The 20,121-nt window shown below is 44.3% G+C and overlaps 1 protein-coding gene across 1 annotated transcript in view; it reads right to left on the bottom strand.

Moving 5' to 3' along the window:
• LOC140737716 (myosin-IIIa) overlaps positions 1 to 20,121 on the bottom strand; it is a 181,673-nt gene that overhangs the window by 145,680 nt on the left and 15,872 nt on the right. The window contains exons 2-3 of the mRNA XM_073064280.1: positions 7,403 to 7,468; positions 6,240 to 6,370 (exon numbers count right to left, since the gene is read on the bottom strand). Coding sequence (XP_072920381.1) covers positions 6,240 to 6,370; positions 7,403 to 7,468 — 197 coding nt within the window. The remainder of the gene's footprint in view (positions 1 to 6,239; positions 6,371 to 7,402; positions 7,469 to 20,121) is intronic.

Below are 20,121 nucleotides of genomic sequence, written 5' to 3'. Positions count from 1 at the left end.
GGCAGCATTAATCATTAAGGACTCCCATCACCCAAGACATGCCCTCATCATTGCTACCATAAAGCGGAAGGTACAGGAGCCAGAAGACACGCATTCAACATTTTAGGAACAGCTTCTTCCCCTCTGCCATCAGGTCCCTGAATGGACAATGAACCCATGAACACTAACTTGCTGTTTTATTTCCTCTCTTTATGCACTTTTTATTTAATTGTATATATAGTTTTATTGTATTTTATAGTTGTTTTATTATGTATCGCAATGTACTGCTACAAAACAATGAATTTCACAACATGCACTAGTGATAACTAAACCTGATTCTGTTTCCTCCAATTCCGGAGAATCCAAAGAGATTTTATATACAGTATTAATGAAAAATAGAGTAATTAGAGAATAAGGCCCCTCAAAAACCAAAGTGGACATCTATGTGTGAAACCACAGAGGTCCTCAATAAATAGTTATCTTGTTTTTACTGTGTAGAAAGACACAGAGATTATGGAACTAGACAAATGTAGTGGGGAGGTCTTGGAGATGGTCCACCTTACAGTAGAGGAGGTGCTAAATGCATTAAAATGATAGACAAATTTCCAGGACCCGATCAGGATTACCAAAGGCTAGAGAAAAAATTGTGGAGCCCTGGCTGATATATTTGCATTATTGTTAGCCACACGAGAGATGCTGATAGATTGGAGGGTAGCAAATCTTGTACTTATATTCAGTGGTAGGGAAGTTACTGATAAAGATTCTGAAGGAGAAGATATGCGTAGATCTAGAAAGATGGGGTGATAGGGGTAGTCAGCATGGCCATGTGTGTTGGAGGTCATGTCTTATGAATATATTTTATGGTGTGACCAAGAAGGTTGATGAGAGCGGGGCAGTAGACAGAGCATATAGAGACTTCAGTAAAGCCTTTGATAAAGTTCTATATGCTAAGTTGCTCTAGAAGGGTAGATTTCATGGAATCCAGGCAGATCTGGGCTAATTGGATACAGAACTGGCTTGACTGTAAGAAGCAAAGGTTCATGGTGAAAGGCTGTTTCTCAGACCGGAGGCCCGTGACTAGTCATGTGCCTCAGGGTTGGTGCTGGGCCAATTGTTGTCATCTACATCAACGATTTGAATGAGAATATACAAGGCATTGTTAGTAAGTTTGTGATGACACTAAGATAGGTGGGAAAGTGGATGATGAAGAAGGCTATCAAAAATTACTGTGGAATCTTGATCAGGTGAGAATGTGGGCTGAGGAATGATAGATGGAGTTTAATTCAGATAGTTGAGGAATTGCATTTTGGAAACTCAGATCAAGGTAGGTCAGTCAAAGTTAACTGTATGGCCTTGGGGAGTGTTGTGGAATTGAGCAACTTTGGAGTTCAGGTACATGGTTTCCTGAAAGTGGGTCCCTAGATTTACAGGATGGTGAAGGCTGTTTTTGGCACATAGGGTTTCATCAGTCAGCACATTGAGTATAAAAGTTGGGAAGTCATGGTATAGTTGTACAAGACACTAGTAAGGCGAACCTTGGGAGTAGTGGGTTCAATTTCGGTTTTTCTGCTTGGCTTTTGGACCATAGTCATATTGGTTTCAATTTAAACTAATACCCATGTCCAAGATTTGGAACCAAACAGGTAAATAAAACTAATAAGTCACGATCCTAACTCATACTAGAAAGCTCACTTATAGCTCATTTATGGTTTTGAAGACCAGAAGCTTAACTGATTGTAACAGCCTGGAATTTATTACAATTAAGGGGTCAAAAGAATAAAGTTTCTTGTCTCAATAATGCCAGTTTTAGGAAGTTTCCTTTGAGTTTGTGCAGCTTATTCCTTGATTGATTTAATATTAATAAATTGATATAGTTTGATCTCAGATGAAAATAGGATAACCTTAAAAATAAGCATTGTCAATTTAGCAAATAAAAATATTCAAAACCCTTTCCACCAATGCCTTATTTTTGTACAAAAAGCTCAACTATATGATCCTCCCCAAGGACCTAAAAATAATCAAAAAATAGATGAAATACAAAATGATGAATAATGTGACTAGAACTAGGCCAGGTGCAGGCAAAAGATAAGATTCATGCTGCAAATCCAGCAGTCAAAATTCCACAATCATTTGGGTCGGCTGGACCAATTTTGGACATTTAAGCTGAGATTTTAAAAAAAGGCTCATCAAAGAGAAGGCCTTTGACAAGGTGCCACACATGAGGTTGCTTAACAATTTAAGAGCCCATGGTATTGCAGGAAAGATTCTAGCATGAAAAAGTAGTGGCTAATTGGCAGGAGACAAAGAGTGGGAATTAAGGGAGCCTTTTTTGGTTGGCTGCTGGTGACTAGTGGTGTTCCACAAGGGTCTGTGTTGGGACTGCTTACTTTTGCAAGGCACGTCAATGATTTGGATGACAGAGTTGATTGCTTTGTTGCAAAGTTTGCAGACGATATGAATATAGGTGGAAAGACAGGTAGTTTTGAGGAAGTAGAGGTGACAGAAAGAGTTAGACATATAAGCGAATGAGCAAAGAGGAGACAGATGGAATACAGTATCATGCACTTTGGTAGAAGAAATGAAAGGATAGACTATTTTCTAAATGGAGAGAAAATTCAAAACTCTCAGAGGCAAATGGACTTGGGAGACCTCATGCAGGATTACCTAAAAGTTGATTTGCAGTTTGAGTCTGTAGAGAGGATGGCATATGTGACGTTAGCATTCATTTCAAAAGGACTAGAATATAAAAGCAAGGATGTAATGTTAAGACTTTATAAAGCACTGGTGAGTCTCACTTGGATTATTGTGAGCAATTTTGGGTCCCTTATGTTAGAAAGGATGTGCTCAAAACTAGACCGGTTTCAAAAGAGGTTCACGAAGAATTGAACGGCTTGTCATATGAAGAGCACGAAGGCTCCGTCTGTATTCACTGGAATTCTGAAGAATGAGGGGTGACCTAATTGAAACCTATCGAATGGTGAAAAAGCTCAATAGAGTGGATGAGGAGAAGATGTTTCCTTGGAATAGAGGGGTGTTCTTTTAGAATATAGATGAAAAAGGATATCTTTTGCAAGTGAGGCACATTTGTGGAATTCATTGCCATAGGCAGCTGTGGAGGCCAAGTCTCAATGTATATACAAGGCAGAGGTTAATACGTTTCTTGATTGTTCACAGTATGAAGGGATACGCAAAGAAGGCAGGAGTATGGGACCAAGAGGAAAATTGGATCAGCCATGATGAAATGGTGGAGTAGATTCGATGGGCCATCTGGCCCAATTCTTCTGCTATATCTTATCGTCAATGCATTGTCTGTTCATTTGGCTGTGTCGTTTACAAAAGTGTCATCTGCTGTAGGAGATCTATACACGTCCATTAAGAGCTCAAGCAGCACAAGTTCACCAGTCACTGCTCGACTCACTCGAACAACTCCAATAAAAAAAAGCTTCTTCCAGCTCCCCTGACCTGTAGATTCCTGGGCAGTTCAGAATCATCTGATCATAAACCTTTTGCCAAAATGTAGTGATAGTTAATTTATGACTCCACTCTGAACTGAATGAATCAGATTCAGTTAGTTATCACATCCAGACCTACAGTGAAATTCATCATTTGCACTGACAACCAACACATCCCAAGGATGTGCTGAGGGCTGCCCACATGTGTTGCCACACATTCCGGTGCTAACACAGCATGCCTACAACATCAGCAAACATTATTATCTTCAGTAATACAAACATAAAAATTAACCATAATATTGAAAAGTATTTACATTTAAATAGATCACTTGAAAACAGTCAATACATTTAAATTAACTTCATTAAATGAAAAATGTTAATTATTTTACATTTCAGTTTCTCTCTCTCAGCCATTTTGTATTCAAAATGAATGGCAATATTGCTATGATGTAGCTCTAAGCTGACATAGTCCAGTGGCCTGACATAGCTCACCTTGCATCTAGTGATCATAATGACATTAGTTTCAATGTAAGTATGCAAAAGGATAGGTCTGGTCCACGTGCTGAGATTCTAAATTGGAGTAAGGCCAATTTTGATGCTATCAGAAAGGATCAGGCAAGTGTGGATTAGGACAGTCTGTTTTCTGGCAAAAGTGTACTTGGTAAGTGGGAGGCCTTCAAAAGTAAAATTTCGAGAGTACATGGCTTGTATGTGCCTGTCAGAATAAAAGGTAAAGGTAACAGGGTGTAGGGAACCTTGGTTTTCAAGAGATATTGAGGTTGGTTGAGAAAAAAAGGAGGTGCATAGCAGGTATAGGTATGTACAAACAAATGGGGTGCTTATGGCGTATAAGAAATGCAAGAGAGCACTGAAGAAAGAAATCAGGAGGACTAAAAGAAGGCACGAGATTGCCCTAGCAGACAAAGTAAAGGAGAATCCTAAAGGATTCTACAGATATGTTAAGAGCAAAAGGATAGCAAGGGACAAAATTGGTCCTCAGGAAGATCAGAATGGTAATCCATATGTGGAGCCAACAGAGATAGGGGTTGGGGGGGGGGGGGGAGAGAAAGATCTTAAAATATTTTTTGCATCTGTATTTACTCAAGGAGATGGCCATAGAGTTTATAGAAGTGAGGCAAAGCGGTAGCAACTTCATAGATCCAACACAGATTACCGAAAAGGTGGTGTTTGCTATCCTGAGGCAAATTAGGGTGTATAAATCCTTGGGGCCTGGCACAGTGATCCCTTAGACCCTGTGGGAGGCAATGCAGAAATTGTGGAGGCCCTAGCAGAGAGATTCAAATCATTCTTAGCGACAAGTGAGGTACCACAGGATTGGAGGATAGCCGATATTGTTCTGCTGTTCAAAAAAGGTTTTAAAGATAAACCAGGAAATTATAGGCCAGTGAGCCTGACACCAGTGGTGGGAAGGTTATTGGAAGATATTCTGAAGGAACAGATATACAAGTATTTGAATAGACATGGACTAATTAAGAATAGTCAAAATGGCTTTGTGCAGGGTAGGTCATGTCTCTATTATGTTGTTGAGGAGGTTACCGGGAACGTTGATGATGGCAAGGGTGTGGATGTTGTTTACACGGACTTTAATAAGGCATTTGACAAGGTCCCGCATGGGTGGCTGGTCAAGAAGGTTCAGTCGCTCAGCAATCAACATGAAGTAGTAAACTGGATTAGACATTGGCAAGACAGCGGCTATACTTCATTAGGAGTCTGAAGAGATTGGGTATGTCAACAAATACACTCAAAAACTTCTATAGATGTACCTTGGAGAGCATTCTAACAGGCTGCATCACAGTCTGGTATGAGAGGGGCTACTGCACAGGACTGAAAGAAGCTGCAGAGGGTTGTAAGCTCCATCTTGGGCACTAGCCTACAAAGTACCCAGGACATCATCAGGGAGTGGTGTCTCAGAAAGGCAGCATCCATTATTAAGGACCTCCAGCACCCAGGGCATGCCCTTTTCTCACTGTTACCATCAGGTAGGAGGTACAGAAGCCTTAAGGCACACACTCGGTGATTCAGGAACAGCTTCTTCCCCTCTGCCATCCGATTCCTAAATGGACATTGAACCCTTGGACATGACCTCACTTTTAAAAAATATATATAGTACTTCTGTTTTTCTGCACGATTTTTAATCTTTTCAATATACGTACTACGTAAATGATTTATTATTTTATTTTGTTTTTTTCTTCTACATTATGCATTGCATTGAACTGCTGCTACTAAGTTAACAAATTTCATGATACATGCCGGTGATAATAAACCTGATTCTGATTCTTTCAATTTGTGAGAGAAGCCAGAGAGTTACATGGTGGTCGAAGGACCTGTATTGTGCTGTAGATCTATGTTTCTAGAACTGTAACAGACATTTGCCTCTCTGACTGGAGGCCTGTGACTAGTGAATGCAGCAAGGATCAGTGCTTGGTCTGATGTTGTCTGACATCTATAGCAACAATGTGGATGATGATGTGGTCAACTGAATCAGCAAGTTTGAAGATGGCACCAAGATTGGGGTGCAGTAGACAGCGATGCAGGCTATCACGGCTTGCAATGGGATCTGGGCCAACTGGAAAAATGGGCTGAAAGACGGCAGATGAAATTTAATGCAGACAAGTACGAGGTTTGACACTTCGGTAGGACCAACCAGGGAAGGTCTTACACAGCGAACAGTAGGGCAATAAGGAAAGTGTGAAAACAAAGGGATCTGGGAATACAGGTACACAATTTGTAGAAAGATTTAGGAGGTTATCTTGGAGAAGAGCTCTCAAAATGTCACTGTATTCTTACCTGATGACTATGCACTGGTTCTTGGGGCCCGTGGCTAAGCGACCCAACATTGATTGATAGGCACGATCTGCCACGGCAAAAATATGAGGAGGTAGGCCATCTTTTGAAGAACTTTTGTACTTTTCCGATTCCTTATAACAGAAACAAGAGATTGTTAAGTAACATTTCGTTGAAGTCTGTAAAAAAAATGTTGCAATGTTAATGTGAATATGCATGCAACACACACACACAAAATGCTGCAGAAATTCAGCAGGCCAGGCAGCCTCGATGGAAAAAAGTACAGTCGACATTTCGGGCTGAGACCCTTATTTATTCCACAAAAGAAAAAGGATGCAACATTGGACTCACTTCCTTCATTCTGTACAAGTTTAGCTAATTTAGAAAAAGAGCAGCTATGTAAGGCAGGAATTTTAAAGACTGAATGCATGGATTCACATCTTTAGTTGAAAATGCCACAGAATCCTAACTCAACCCTTCTAAAAGGGATCTACTTGAACCAAGTAAACCTGTTTGTATAAAATCCATTCATCACTGCTTAAAAACTGGGTTGCTCATTGGTCCCCTTCACAAGTCACTGCTCCTAACATTTCCAACTCTTCACAACATAATTTTGTCTGTGTTTTCAAAAACAAGTTAATAATAAAAATATATATGCAATCAATCCATTTTATTTTTAAAGGAATGGATTCTTGCTGTAATTTTAATTCAGAGTGAAAGAAAATCGTCAACAAATACTTCAAGTAAACTTGCAGCACAATTCAGTCATCCATATGCTCAAGTATCTTATGTCATAGGATACATCTTAAATTTGGTGCTGTTTCAGTTAAGGAGTTTTGCCAGATAGAAATTCCTAAAATCTTACGTAAAACCTATTTGAAGTTGAGCAGTTGACTTTTGGGACATGACCAGTTGTTTGAAAGATTCTATTTTTTTGTTTTTAATAATCACAGATGAAATATCAACCTATTTAAGAACCACTTTGAAATAAAAATGGAAAAAAAATCAATGCAATATATTGTAATTGCAGGCATTTAATTTTCCATGGAAATTAATACAGCAGAGTAATATTAGCATATTATTTCAAATTTAATGAACTCCATGCTTGTAAAAGTAGGACAATTAAAAATTTCAGCTGATTTTTATATAATAAAATGATTACGTACCGATTTTTCATACAAGGGCAGATACTTGAAAGGATTGATGGCTATTAGAATATCTCCAATGTAAGACTGAAAAAAGTAAAAACAAGAGCAAATTAGCTGGTGTACAGATTTTCAAAGTAATACTCCACTGAATAATTCCATTGATAAAATAGGTTCCATGCATATATCCCAGCAAAGGGAGAAAGAAATAAGGGAAGTTCCTTATAACATAGTCTGTTCACTTTAATGCTGCTTTTTCTCAGGAAGAGGACTATGCTGGAAATGGGAAATCCTATAGCTTTTGGACTGCTGTGAACCTCTCACTGGAACCTCAGTGGTTCCCAAAATGAAAGCATCATAACGGTTAGGAAAGATGCTTCAGGATATTCGTCCAGCAAGAAATAAGGAATTTTGAGATATAACCAAGTTGAAGTGAATATGGCATCCTTGAATCACCTGCAACTGTCCTTCTATGGAGAATGTAACGGACTGAGGGACTATTGAAGAAATCTTTAAAGAGTTTTTGCAGTGTTATCTTTGTATAATACAGAAAGGACATGCCAATGGTGGTGGCAGGTGGTAGATGTGCCAATGAGGTGTTTTTATACCTGTGCTGAATCATAAGGACAGTGGATATCCCAGTAACAGTCATCTTTTAGAAAGGCCTTGTAAGTTTGTCAGCAAGTGTGCACCCTGACCTTGCTAAGCTAGGATAGAGCAGCGTTCACTGATGAACACCAAGCTTCTGAAGCACAAGTGGTTCTGCTCATGCAGTGCAGGTCTCTGAGAAGACAACTCTGAATAGGCTGATATTAATCAAAAAGCAGATAATTTCCCACACAACTCAAGGATGTGGTTCACTTTATCTTCAAAGGCCATCTGACCAGCTTCCACATTCATCAGAATTTTCCTCCTTCAACTTCCTGATTTATTTTTCTAGCTCCACTAATCCTTATTCCCTTCCTCACAGCATCTTTCCATGCAAAGACAGAAAACCCAACATCTGCATTTCTACCTTTCAAAAAACTTCTACCTTTTTGAGTTTAGCTTCCTTTGAATGTTGTTAGATGAATCGGCAGCACGCTCTCACATTTCAAGAATTCATTTTCCTTATAATCAATAATTTACCTGGTAATCAGTCTCTACACATTCAAAAGCCTCCTCAAATGCTCATGAGATCCACTCTTCTCCCTCATCCCTCTCTCACACCATACTATCCATTAGCATCAATGTTCACCGAGTAAAGCTTCTTGCAATGTCATTAAGCTCCAGCAAAATGGTGACATTGAACATTAAGCTGTGATTCAATCAGGATTCCAAAATAATATGAACGTGTACTTAAGGGGCCTGAGCCAGTTTGAACAACTTCAGTTATCTCAGCGCTGAACTGACTCCAGAACCTATGGACTCAATTTCAAGGACTCCACGACTCAGTATTATGTACTGACTTTTAAAAAATTATTTGCATGTTTGTCTTCTTTTGCTCGTTAGTTGCTTATCAGTCTTTGTTATTTATAGTTCTTCATAAATTATTTTGTATTCCTTTATTTTCCTGTAAATGCCTGCAAGAAAATGAATCTCAAGAAAAAAGTGATACACACACACACACTCACACTCTTTGATAATAAATTTACTTTGAACTTTAATAAATTGTAAACAAATAACAATAAACATTGCACAGTACAGTGGATTCCAGTTAATGGGACACATTGGGACCAGTACATTTTGGCCCAATTATCCAAAGTTTCATGGAAATAGTTACGAAGGTACAAAAAAGACAAACAACCTTTTAACTGAGTAAAAAAAATTATGTATTTAAATGAAACACAGAACAAATTAAAATGCTATCAAAACTACTGCAGTACTATAAAACTGAATTTGTTACCTCTAGTTATCATATTCTTTTGATTGAGTGTAAATGAACAAAATCAGCACAGACATCCAGTGTAGATAATGGTCTGCCTTCATACAACTTTCAACAATTGTTTCCTACACACCTTCATTTTCATTGTAACATTCAAAAGCCTAGTACCCGGTAGTTCCAACTTGGTGAAGCAGTGAAATCATTTCATTTTCACTCTCGACCATTTCTGGCCTTCTCCAAGTCTGAATGCTTGAAACTACAGTGAGCAAGAGAGTTCTGAATTGTCTTGCTGTTTATTTCTTGCCAATTTTCAATGACAAAAAAAATACTGCTTTTTGAACACAAGCACATGCGACTGACAACATTTAAAAACTGTTCATTCTAAGCACAGTGTATTTTCTACCGCCCATAAAGAGCATATATCTGACGTTAGTTAGGAACTGTTCGGCAACAGTTTCCTACCCAAAGAAAGACCATAAGATCATCAGTCACAGGAGCAGAATTAGCCATTTGGCCCATTCAGTCTGTTCCACCATTCAATCATGGCTGATTTCTTTTTCCCCTCCTCAGCCCCACTCCCCAGCCCTCTCCCCGTAACCTTTGATGCCATGTCCAATCAAGAACCTATCAATTTCTGCCTTAAATACACCCAACGAACTGAGCTCCACAGCTGCTGTGGCAACAAATTCCATAAGTTCACCACACTTCGGCTAAAGAAATTTCTCTACGTCTCTGTTTTGTAAGGGTGCTCCTCTATCCTGAGGCTGTGCCCTCTTGTCCTAGACTCTCCTACCAGGGGAAACATCCTTTCCACATCTACTCTGTTTAGACCTTTCAATAATCAAAATATTTCAATGAGATTCTCCCTCGTCCTTCTAAATGCGAGTACAGATCAGGAGCCATCAAATGTTCCTCGTATGATAACCCTTTCATTCCTGGAATCATCCTTGTGAACCTCCTGTGGACCCTCTCCAATGCCAGCACATTCTTTCTCAGATGAGAAGCCCAAAACTATTCACAATACTCAAGGTGAGGCCTCACCTGTGCCTTATAAAGCCTCAGCGTCATTTCCCAGCTATTGTATTCAAGACCTCTTGAAATGACCATCTATAAATTTGCTGATGATACAACCATTGTTGGCAGAATCTCAGGTGGTGACGAGAGGGCGTACAGGAGTGAGATATGCCAACTAGTGGAATGGTGCCCCAGCAACAATCTGGCACTCAGCGTCAGTAAGACCAAAGAACTGATTGTGGACTTCAGAAAGGGCACGAGAGAACGTACTCCGATCCTCATAGAAGGATCAGAAAGAGAAAGAAGAAGCTATTTCAAGTTCCTGGGTGTCAGTACCTCTGTGGATCTATCCTGGACCCAACATATCAATGCAGCTACAGAGAAGGCCCAACAGAGGCTATATTTCATTAGGAATTTGAGGAGATTTTTTTTCCACCAAAAAACATCGCAAATTTCTACAGATGTACCATGGAGAGCATTCTATCTGGCTGCAACACCATCTGGCACTGGGGGGCAGGGTGGGGTGCTATGCACAGGAATCAGAATCAGGATTATTATTCACCGGCATGTGACATGAAATTTGTTAACTTCGCAGCAGCAGTTCAATGCAATATATAATCTAGAATGAAAAATAATAACAAGTAAATTTTATTCTGTATACTTTATACAGAATAGGTATATTGAATAGATTAAAAATCGTGCAAAAAGAAATACTATATATTAAAAAAAAAGTGAGGTAGAGTCCAAGGGTACAATGTCCATTTAGAAATAGGATGGCCAAGGTGAAGGAGCTGTTCCTGAATCACTGAGTGTGTGCCTTCAGGCTTCTGTACCTCCTACCTGATGGTAACAGCGAGAAAAGGGCATGTCCTGGGTGCTGGAGGTCCTTAATAATGGACACTCCTTTCTGAGACACCGCTCCTTGAAGATGTCCTCGGTACTTTGTAGGCTAGACCTCAAGATGGAGATGACTAAATTTACAACCCTCTATGCAGTTTCCTTTGGTCTTGTGCAGCAGCCTCCCCCATATCAGACAGTGATGGAGCCTGTCAGAATGCTCTCCATGGTACGACTATAGAAGTTTTTGAGTGTATTTGTCTCTTCAAACTCCTAATAAGTATAGCCACTATTTTGCCTTCTTTATAACTGCATCAATATGTTGGGGATCCTCAGAGATCTTGACATCCAGGAACTTGAAACTGCTCACTCTCTCCCCTTCTGATCCCTCTATGAGTAGTTCTCTTTCAAAAGTAGCTGCAGAAAGTTGTGAACTTAGTCAGCTCCATCACAGGCACTAGCCTCCATGGTATTCAGGACATCTTCAAGGAGCGAAGCGTCAAAAACAAGGCATCCATCATTAAGGATCCCTATCACCCAGAACGTGCCCTCTTCTCATTGCTACCATCAGGGAGAAGTTACAGGAACCTGAAGCTACACACATTCAACTATTCAGAACAGCTTCTTCCCCTCTGCCACCTGATTTCTGAATAGACATTGAACCCATGAACACTACCTCACTAGTTTTTTTTTATTTTTGTTCTACTTATTTAACACATATATTTACTGTAACTGACTTATTATGTATTGCATGGTGCTGCTGCCACAAGGACAACAAATTTCACAACATATGCCACTGATATTAAAACTGACTCTAATTCCCACTCCTACTCGTGCCATGCGCTAGTGTGGTCAGAAATGGGCAGATCTTGCATTTTAACATGTGTCTAAGGAGATGGTGCAGGAGGGAGGGCTTCAGAGTTTTGGATAATTGGGCTCTCTGCCAGTGAAGGTGGGACCTGTAGAGAAGGGACAGTTTGCATCTGAACTGGAGGGGGACTAATCTCCTTGCGAGAAGGTTTGCTAGTGCTGTATAGGGGTACAGGTTAAACTAGAGTTGTAGGGGGCGGAAATCAGAGTGTCCGAGCCAACAGCGTAGTGGTTAAGCCTAAAGACAAAGACAGGAGTCAAAGGACTGAGCAGAGTAGGACTAATGTTCTGAGTTATGCATATTTTTATACAAGGGAATTTGTAGATGTAGTGCATTTGAATTTTGATAAGGTGTTGTGGTGACCTACTTCCCAGCGCACTCGAACCGGCTCGCAAAGTGGCGCACGCCGGCATTGAGGCCGGTCCCAAAGAGGGCGCCAAGCCTGCTTCACCAGCAAGAGGAAGAGCCCACGTGCGGGACAGGACTGTGAATACGCGCCCCCTACAGCATTCCCGCCCGGGGAGGGCGGGATCAGGAAGGCTTTAAAGTGAGGCCGCGAAGTTTGAATAAACCTCTTTTGCAACTGCAGCTCACCGACTCTGTGTCGTTATTTTAGCGCTGCGTGTAGCACACCGCTACAATTGGTGACCCCGACGGCCCAAACGATATTTGGACCGGAGATGAACGACGCCGCATCTGTTCATGCAGTTTCATTAAAACTGCCAAGCTTCTGGACGCTGCGACCTTACCTATGGTTCCAGCAAGCAGAAGCCCAATTCCACATTCAGCAGATAACCTCGGATGCCACACGTTACTACTACGTGGTGAGCTCCCTCGACCAGGGAACAGCGGCCCAGGTTGAAGAGTTCATACAGTAGCCCCCAGCAGACGGCAAATACACAGAATTCAAAGCCTTGCTCATAAGGACTTTCGGACTCTCACGGTGCGAGCGAGCTGCCCACTTACTGCACCTGGATGGTTTGGGGGACAGGCCACCGTCGGCTTTGATGAACGAGATGCTGTCCCTGGCAGGAGGTCACAAGCCCTGCCTCATGTTTGAGCAGGCATTCCTGGAGCAGCTGCCCGAGGACATACGCCTGCTGCTGTCCGACGCGGATTTCAGCGACCCCCGGAAGGTGGCGGCCCGGGTGGACGTGCTGTGGAAAGCCAAGAAGGAGAGTGGGGCGTCCATCGCACAGATCACCAGGTCACGCTCCCAGCAGCAAACCAGACCAGGCCCGGCCGCAGAGCCCGCTAACCTGCTAGAGGCAGGGGTGAAGAGGCCAACCAGCGGTGGGGCGCAGAAGCCCGCTGTTGTCGCCCGCCCTGCAAGTTCCTGGGAAACGCCAGAGCCAGCCGTTGCTGATGGCTACGGCGGCTGGCCATCGGGATAGCCTCCTGTATGTCTGGGACAAGCAGTCGGGACGCTGCTTTTTGGTCAACACCGGAGCCGAGATCAGCGTCTTACCTCTGACCAGTTACGACACCCACAACAGAGAACCGGGTCCCACCCTGAGGGCCGCGAACGACAGCACAGTAAGGACCTACGGCACCCGTATGGTGCGGCTACAGTTCGGCTCCAGCTGGTTCATGTGGGACTTCACACTGGCCGCCGTAGCCCAACCACTCCTGGGAGCGGATTTTTTGCGAGCTCACGGCCTACTGGTCAACCTGCCCAGGAAGTGACTGGTCCACGCTGAGACCTTTCAAACATTCTCTCTGGGTGAAGCCCAGTTGCCGGCCCCACACCTAGACTCCATCACGCTGTCCGACAACGACTTCACCAGAGTCCTGGTGGATTTCCCATCGGTTCTGGCACCGCAGTTCACGGCAGCCGTGCCCAGACACGGCGTACAGCACCACATCCCGACACAAGGACCACCCCTCCACGCCCGTGCTCGAAGTCTTCCCCCAGACAAGCTCCGGCTGGTGAAGGAGGAGTTCAAGAGGATGGAGGAATTGGGGATCATACGGCGGTCCGACAGCCCATGGGTCTTCCCCCTGCACATGGTGCCCAAAGCAACAGGGGGCTGGAGACCATGCGGCGACTACCGCAGGCTGAACGAGGCTACAACACCAGACCGCTACCCTGTGCCGCACATTCAGGACTTTGCAGCAAACCTGCACGGTGCACGGATCTTCTCCAAGGTAGACCTCGTTCGGGGATACCATCAAATCCCGATGCATCCGGACAACATCCCCAAAACAGCACTCATCACCCCTTTCGGCCTTTTCGAGTTCCTCCACATGCCGTTCGGCCTAAAGAATGCCGCACAGATGTTTCAGCGGTTAATGGACGTGGTGGGACATGACCTGGACTTTGCTTTCATCTATTTGGACGACATCCTCATAGCCAGCGGCAGTCGTCAGGAGCATCTGTCCCACCTCCATCAACTCTACGCCCGACTGAGTGAATACAGCCTGACAATCAACCCGGCCAAATGCCAGCTCAGGCTCGACACCATCGACTTCCTGGGCCACAGGATTACTAAAGACGGGGCAACCCCTCTGCCCGCCAAGGTAGACGCGGTCCGCCATTTCCCCCGACCCAACACAATCAAAGGCCTTCAGGAATTCGTGGGTATGGTGAATTTCTACCACCGCTTCCTCCCTTCAGCTGCCCGAATCATGCGCCCCGTTCGCCCTGATGTCGGATAAGGGCAAGGACATTACCTGGGACGAGGAGTCCGCCGCTGCTTTCATTAAAACCAAAGAAGCCTTGGCAAACGCCGCGATGCTAGTGCACCCCAGAACGGACGTCCCTACCGCCCTCACAGTGGATGCATCCAACACGGCAGTCAGTGGAGTGCTGGAACAACTCATCGAGGGTCGCTGGCAACCCCTGGCGTTTTTCAGCAAACACCTGCGACCACCCGAGCTCAAATACAGTTCTTTCGACCGGGAACGGTTGGCGCTATACCTGGCAATCCGGCATTTCAGGTACTTCTTAGAAGGTAGGCCCTTCACCGCGTTCACGGACCACAAACCGCTTACCTTTGCGTTCACGAAGGTGTCCGATCCCTGGTCGTCCCGCCAGCAGCGACATCTGTCCTACATCTCCGAATACACGACAGATGTCCGGCACGTCTCGGGAAAGGACAATCTCATGGCAGACGCCCTCTCTCGCCCTAACATCCAAGTCCTGTCCCAGGGGGTAGACTATGAAGCACTGGCAGAGGCGCAGCAGGCAGACGAGGAGATCTCTAGTTACAGGACTGCAGTCTCCGGTTTGCAGCTCAGGACCTCCCGTAGGCCCAGGTGAGAGGACCCTACTCTGTGACGTCGCCTCCGGCCAACCCCGTCCCGTCGTCCCGGCAGCCTGGCGGCGGCGCATTTTCAACTCCATTCACAACTTAGCGCACCCCTCCATCCGGACAACCGTCCGGATGGTCTCCAGCAGGTTCGTTTGGCACGGACTCCACAAGCAGGTCAGTGAATGGGCCAGAACGAGCATGCACTGCCAGACGGCCAAGATGCAGCGGCACACCAAAGCCCCGCCGCAGCAATTCCACCCCACCCGCCGGCGTTTCGACCACATTCACGTGGATATTGTGGGCCCCCTGCCAGTGTCGCAAGGAGCGCGGCACCTCCTGACTATCGTGGACCGGTTCACAAGATGGCCAGAGGCGGTCCTGCTCACCGACACCACCTCCGAATCTTGCGCTCGGGCACTGATTGCCACCTGGGTATCTCGCTTTAGTGTACCGGCCCACATTACCTCCGACAGAGGCGCCCAGTTCACCTGCAGCCTGTGGTCAGCGATGGCCAGCCTTTTGGGGACACAGCTGCACCACACAACTGCCTACCACCCACAGTCGAACGGACTAGTGGAGCGTTTCCACCGTCACCTGAAGTCGGCTCTCATGGCCCGCCTCAAAGGGCCTAACTGGGTGGACGAGCTTCCCTGGGTCCTGCTCGGAATCCGCACGGCGCCCAAAGAGGATCTGCACACCTCATCGGCCGAGTTGGTGTACTGCGCACCCCTGGTCGTCCCAGGGGAGTTCATACCAGCCCCAAGGAGGCAAGAGGAAGAACCCGCAGCAGTCCTGGACAGACTACGTGAGAGGCTCGGTAACCTGGCCCCCATACCCACTTCACAGCATGGGCAGAACCCGACCTGCAAAACTGTAAGTTCGTTTTTGTACGACGGGGCGGACATCGGGCACCGCTAGTAATCAGAAACGGGTCCACATTCGTGCTGGACGTTGGGGGGAGAGAGAGGAGGTTTTCACGGTGGACCGACTCAAACCGGCCCACGTGGACTTGGCGCAACCGGTCAAGATTCAGGCACTGCGACGCAGAGGCCGACCTCCCAAACAGAGTCCGACCCGGACTGTGGACATTGGGGGTGTATCGCCAGTTCTGGGGGGGGGGGGGGTGATGTGGTGACCCACTTCCCAGCGCACTCGAACCGGCTCACAAAGCGGTGCGCGCCGGCATTGAGGCCGGTCCCAAAGAGGGCGCCAAGCCTGCTTCACCAGCAAGGGGAAAAGCCCGCGCGCGGGACGGGAATGTGAATACGCGCCCCCTACAGCATTCCCGCCCGGGGAGGGCGGGATCAGGAAGGCTTTAAAGCGAGGCCGCGAAGTTTGAATAAACCTCTTTTGCAACTGCAGCTCACTGACTCGGTGTCATTATTTCAGCGCTGCGTGTAGCACACCGCTACAGTGTCATATAAAAGTCTGTGGCACAACAGGCCATGGCATCAGAGGGAGTGTATGATCACATATTAAAGACTGATTGTCACAGAGAAGCCGGTGAATCAGAATAAGTAGATGCTTTTCCATTTGACTGGATACAAATAGTAGGGTGCACCAAGATAATTTCTTGGGCCCTGTTTATTTGCTGCCTATGTATGTCATTGACCTGGGAGGAGTGAACAAGCCTACTGACGACATAAAAATAGTTGGGAGGGAATTTTGCAATACGAACTCTGTAACTGAAAAGTGCGTGCACGAAATTTGAGAAACTTGGCAAACCAATTTTGATGCAGCACTATGAGGTCATGTACCTTGATAGGAGGAAGCAGAAGCAGGTATCTATATATGGAAGGATTGGAAAAGACAGTAGAGGGATCCAGATGTGTCCGTGTGAGTCACAAAAAGTTGGCAAGCAGTAGAACCAGTAGTCAGGTAGGGGGTTAGAGCTTAGTAACACAGAAGTATTGTTACACTTTTTAGAAGGTACTAGTGGGGCCATTTGGCGGAATCACTTGTGGTTTTGATTGCTTTATTTAAGCAAGGATATACTAAGCAACACATACAAAATGCTGGAGGAACTCAGCAGGCCAGGCAGCATCTATGGAAAAAGAGTTAACGGACACCATTTCAAGTAGAGACCTTTCATCAGGGTTTTCTCCTCTAAGGATATACTGGCACAGGACACATTGATTCACTAGCCAAGGTGAGGAGGCGGTCCTTTTCCAAACACTGAAGAAAGTTCAGCTTAAAAGAACGCAGAGAAAACCCACTGAAACATAATAGTCTGAAGGGCTAGGACATGGTAGCTGTTGGGAAAGCCTGAGAAGAGAAAGTTACAAGAGGTGGAAAATGGGGGGGGGGAGAAAGAGGTGCAGTCATTTAAACAAATGAGTACGGATTTCTGGAATTCTCTACCCCAGAGAACGGTGGGTCGAGGGCAGATCATTGGAGGTATTTAAGTTTTCTTTGAATGATCAGGGGATCTAGAGCTGTTGGAAACTAGTACTGAAAAGGATATTAGGTTTATGACAGATCAACCATAATCCTGTCGAAAGGTGGACAGTCTGGAGGGGGCAGGAGATCCACCCCTACAATGTGTTCTTATTTTCTCCTCCACACTAAATAACCTTCTCTCCGAAAATGTTCACTTGGAAACAGAAATCACTATCAAAGTAATTATTACTCTTGGGAAATCCTGCCTTGGTTTTAAGCCAGGCTATTCCAACTGGCTCTCATTTCTCTTGGGGGGGGGGGGAGAAAAAGGTAATTTAGGAGCAATCTAATTGAGATCTTTAAAATTATTAAGGGTTACGATCATGTGATTGAGAGAAAATGTTTCATCTTGCAGAAAAAGCGCCCAACTAGAGGCCACCAATATAAGATAACCATGAAGAAATCAACAGAGAACTCTGAAGAAACTGGCTTAGATAAAGTGTAATAAGAATGGAGAATTCATGAACACAAAGCAAAGAGATAAAGCAAACAATGCAGACACACTTAAGAGAAGAATGAATAAGCATGCTAGGGATAAAGGAATAGAGGATTGCAGTAATAGGTTTAGAAGAGGAAAGAAAGGATGTGGTAAGGAGTAGTATATAAGAGCTGTCAAGGACTCATAGGTATTAATGGCTTTTTTTTTCTGTGCTTTGCAACATTTTTAATCCTCCAGTGTCACCACAGAGCCTAATTGGGACCTCAAGTAACATTCATATGAGTAAACATTAGATTACTTTCAAATGTTACTGCATTAAAGTAGGAGTCTTAGCAGATATTTTGTAAATTAGTCCAAGATATTGAAAATGATTAGACCATTCTGCTGTTGCTCCTGCTGAGGTCAGATCAAAAAAAGGGCTTTACAACTTCATTGACATACAAGGAACTCAGCAGGTCAGGCAGCTTCTATAGAAATGGATAAACAGTTGATGTTTTGGGCCAACGCCCTTCTTCAGGACTGAAGAAGGGTTTCAGCCTGAAATGTCGACTCTTTATCCATTTCATAAGAACATAAGAATTAGGAGCAGGAGTAGGCCATCTGGCCCATTGAGCCTGGTCCACCATTCAATAAGATCATGGCTGATCTGTCCGTAAACTCGGCTCCGACTACCTGACTTTTCTCCATAACCCTTAATTCCCTTACCATGTAAAAACCTAACTGTTTCTTAAAGAAGCCTCAACTGCTTCCCTGGGCAGAGAATTCCACAGATTCACCACTCTCTGGGAAAAACAGTTTCTCCTCATCTCTGTCCTAAATCTTCACCCCTGAATCTTGAGGCAATGTCCCCTAATTCTAGTCTCACCTACCAATGGAAACAACTTTCCTACTTCTATCTTATCTATTCCTTTCAAAATGTTGTATGTTTCTATAAGATCCCCTCTCATTCTTCTGAACTACAGAGAATATAATCCCAGGTGACTCAATCTCTCCTCATAGGTTAACCCTTTCATCCCTGGAATCAAGCTGGTGAACCTCCTCTGAACTGCCTCCAAAGCCAGTATATCCTTCCTCAAGTATGGAGACCAGAACTGCACACAGTACTCCAGGTGCGGCCTCACCAGTACCCTGTATAGTTGCAGCATGACCTCCCTGCTCTTGAATTCAATCCCTCTAGCAATGAAAGCCAACATTCCATTTGCCTTCTTGATAGCCTGTTGTACCTGCAAGCCAACATTATGCAATTCATGCACAAGCACTCCCAAGTCCCTCTGCACAACAGCATGCTGCAATCTTTCACCATTGTGTACAGTTCTGGTCACCGAATTATAGGAAAGATATCAATAAATTAGAGAGAGTGCAGAGACGATTTACTAGGATGTTACCTGGGTTTCAGCGCTTAAGTTACAGAGAAAGGTTGAACAAGTTAGGTCTCTATTCATTGGAGCGTAGAAGGTTGAGGGGGGGATTTGATCAAGGTATTTAAAATGTTGAGAGGGATAGATAGAGTTGACGTGAATAGGCTGTTTCCATTGAGAGTAGGGGAGATTCAAACGAGAGGACATGATTTGAGAGTTAGGGGGCAAAAGTTTAAGGGAAACACGAGGGGGTATTTCTTTACTCAGAGAGTGATAACTGTGTGGAATGAGCTTCCTGTAGAAGTAGTAGAGGCCAGTTCAGTTGTGTCATTTAAGGTAAAATTGGATAGGTATATGGACAGGAAAGGAGTGGAGGGTTATGGGCTGAGTGCGGGTAGGTGGGACTAGGTGAGATTAAGAGTTCGGCACGGACTAGGAGGGCCGGAATGGCCTGTTTCCGTGCTGTGATTGTTATATGGTTATATGGTTATATTTAAATAATAATCTGCTCTTCTATTATTCCTTCCAAAGTGGATGATCTCACATTTACCAACGTTGTATTCTATCTGCCAGACCTTGGCCCACTCTCTTAACCTATCTATATCCCTCTGCAGACTCTCCACATCCTCTGTACAATCTGCTTTTCCATTTAGTTTAGTGTCAT

This window comes from Hemitrygon akajei, chromosome 13 (assembly GCF_048418815.1).
Source record: "Hemitrygon akajei chromosome 13, sHemAka1.3, whole genome shotgun sequence".
NCBI lineage: Eukaryota > Metazoa > Chordata > Chondrichthyes > Myliobatiformes > Dasyatidae > Hemitrygon > Hemitrygon akajei.
Note: the sequence above shows the minus strand (reverse complement) of the source record. Positions and strands in the feature narration are given on the sequence as shown.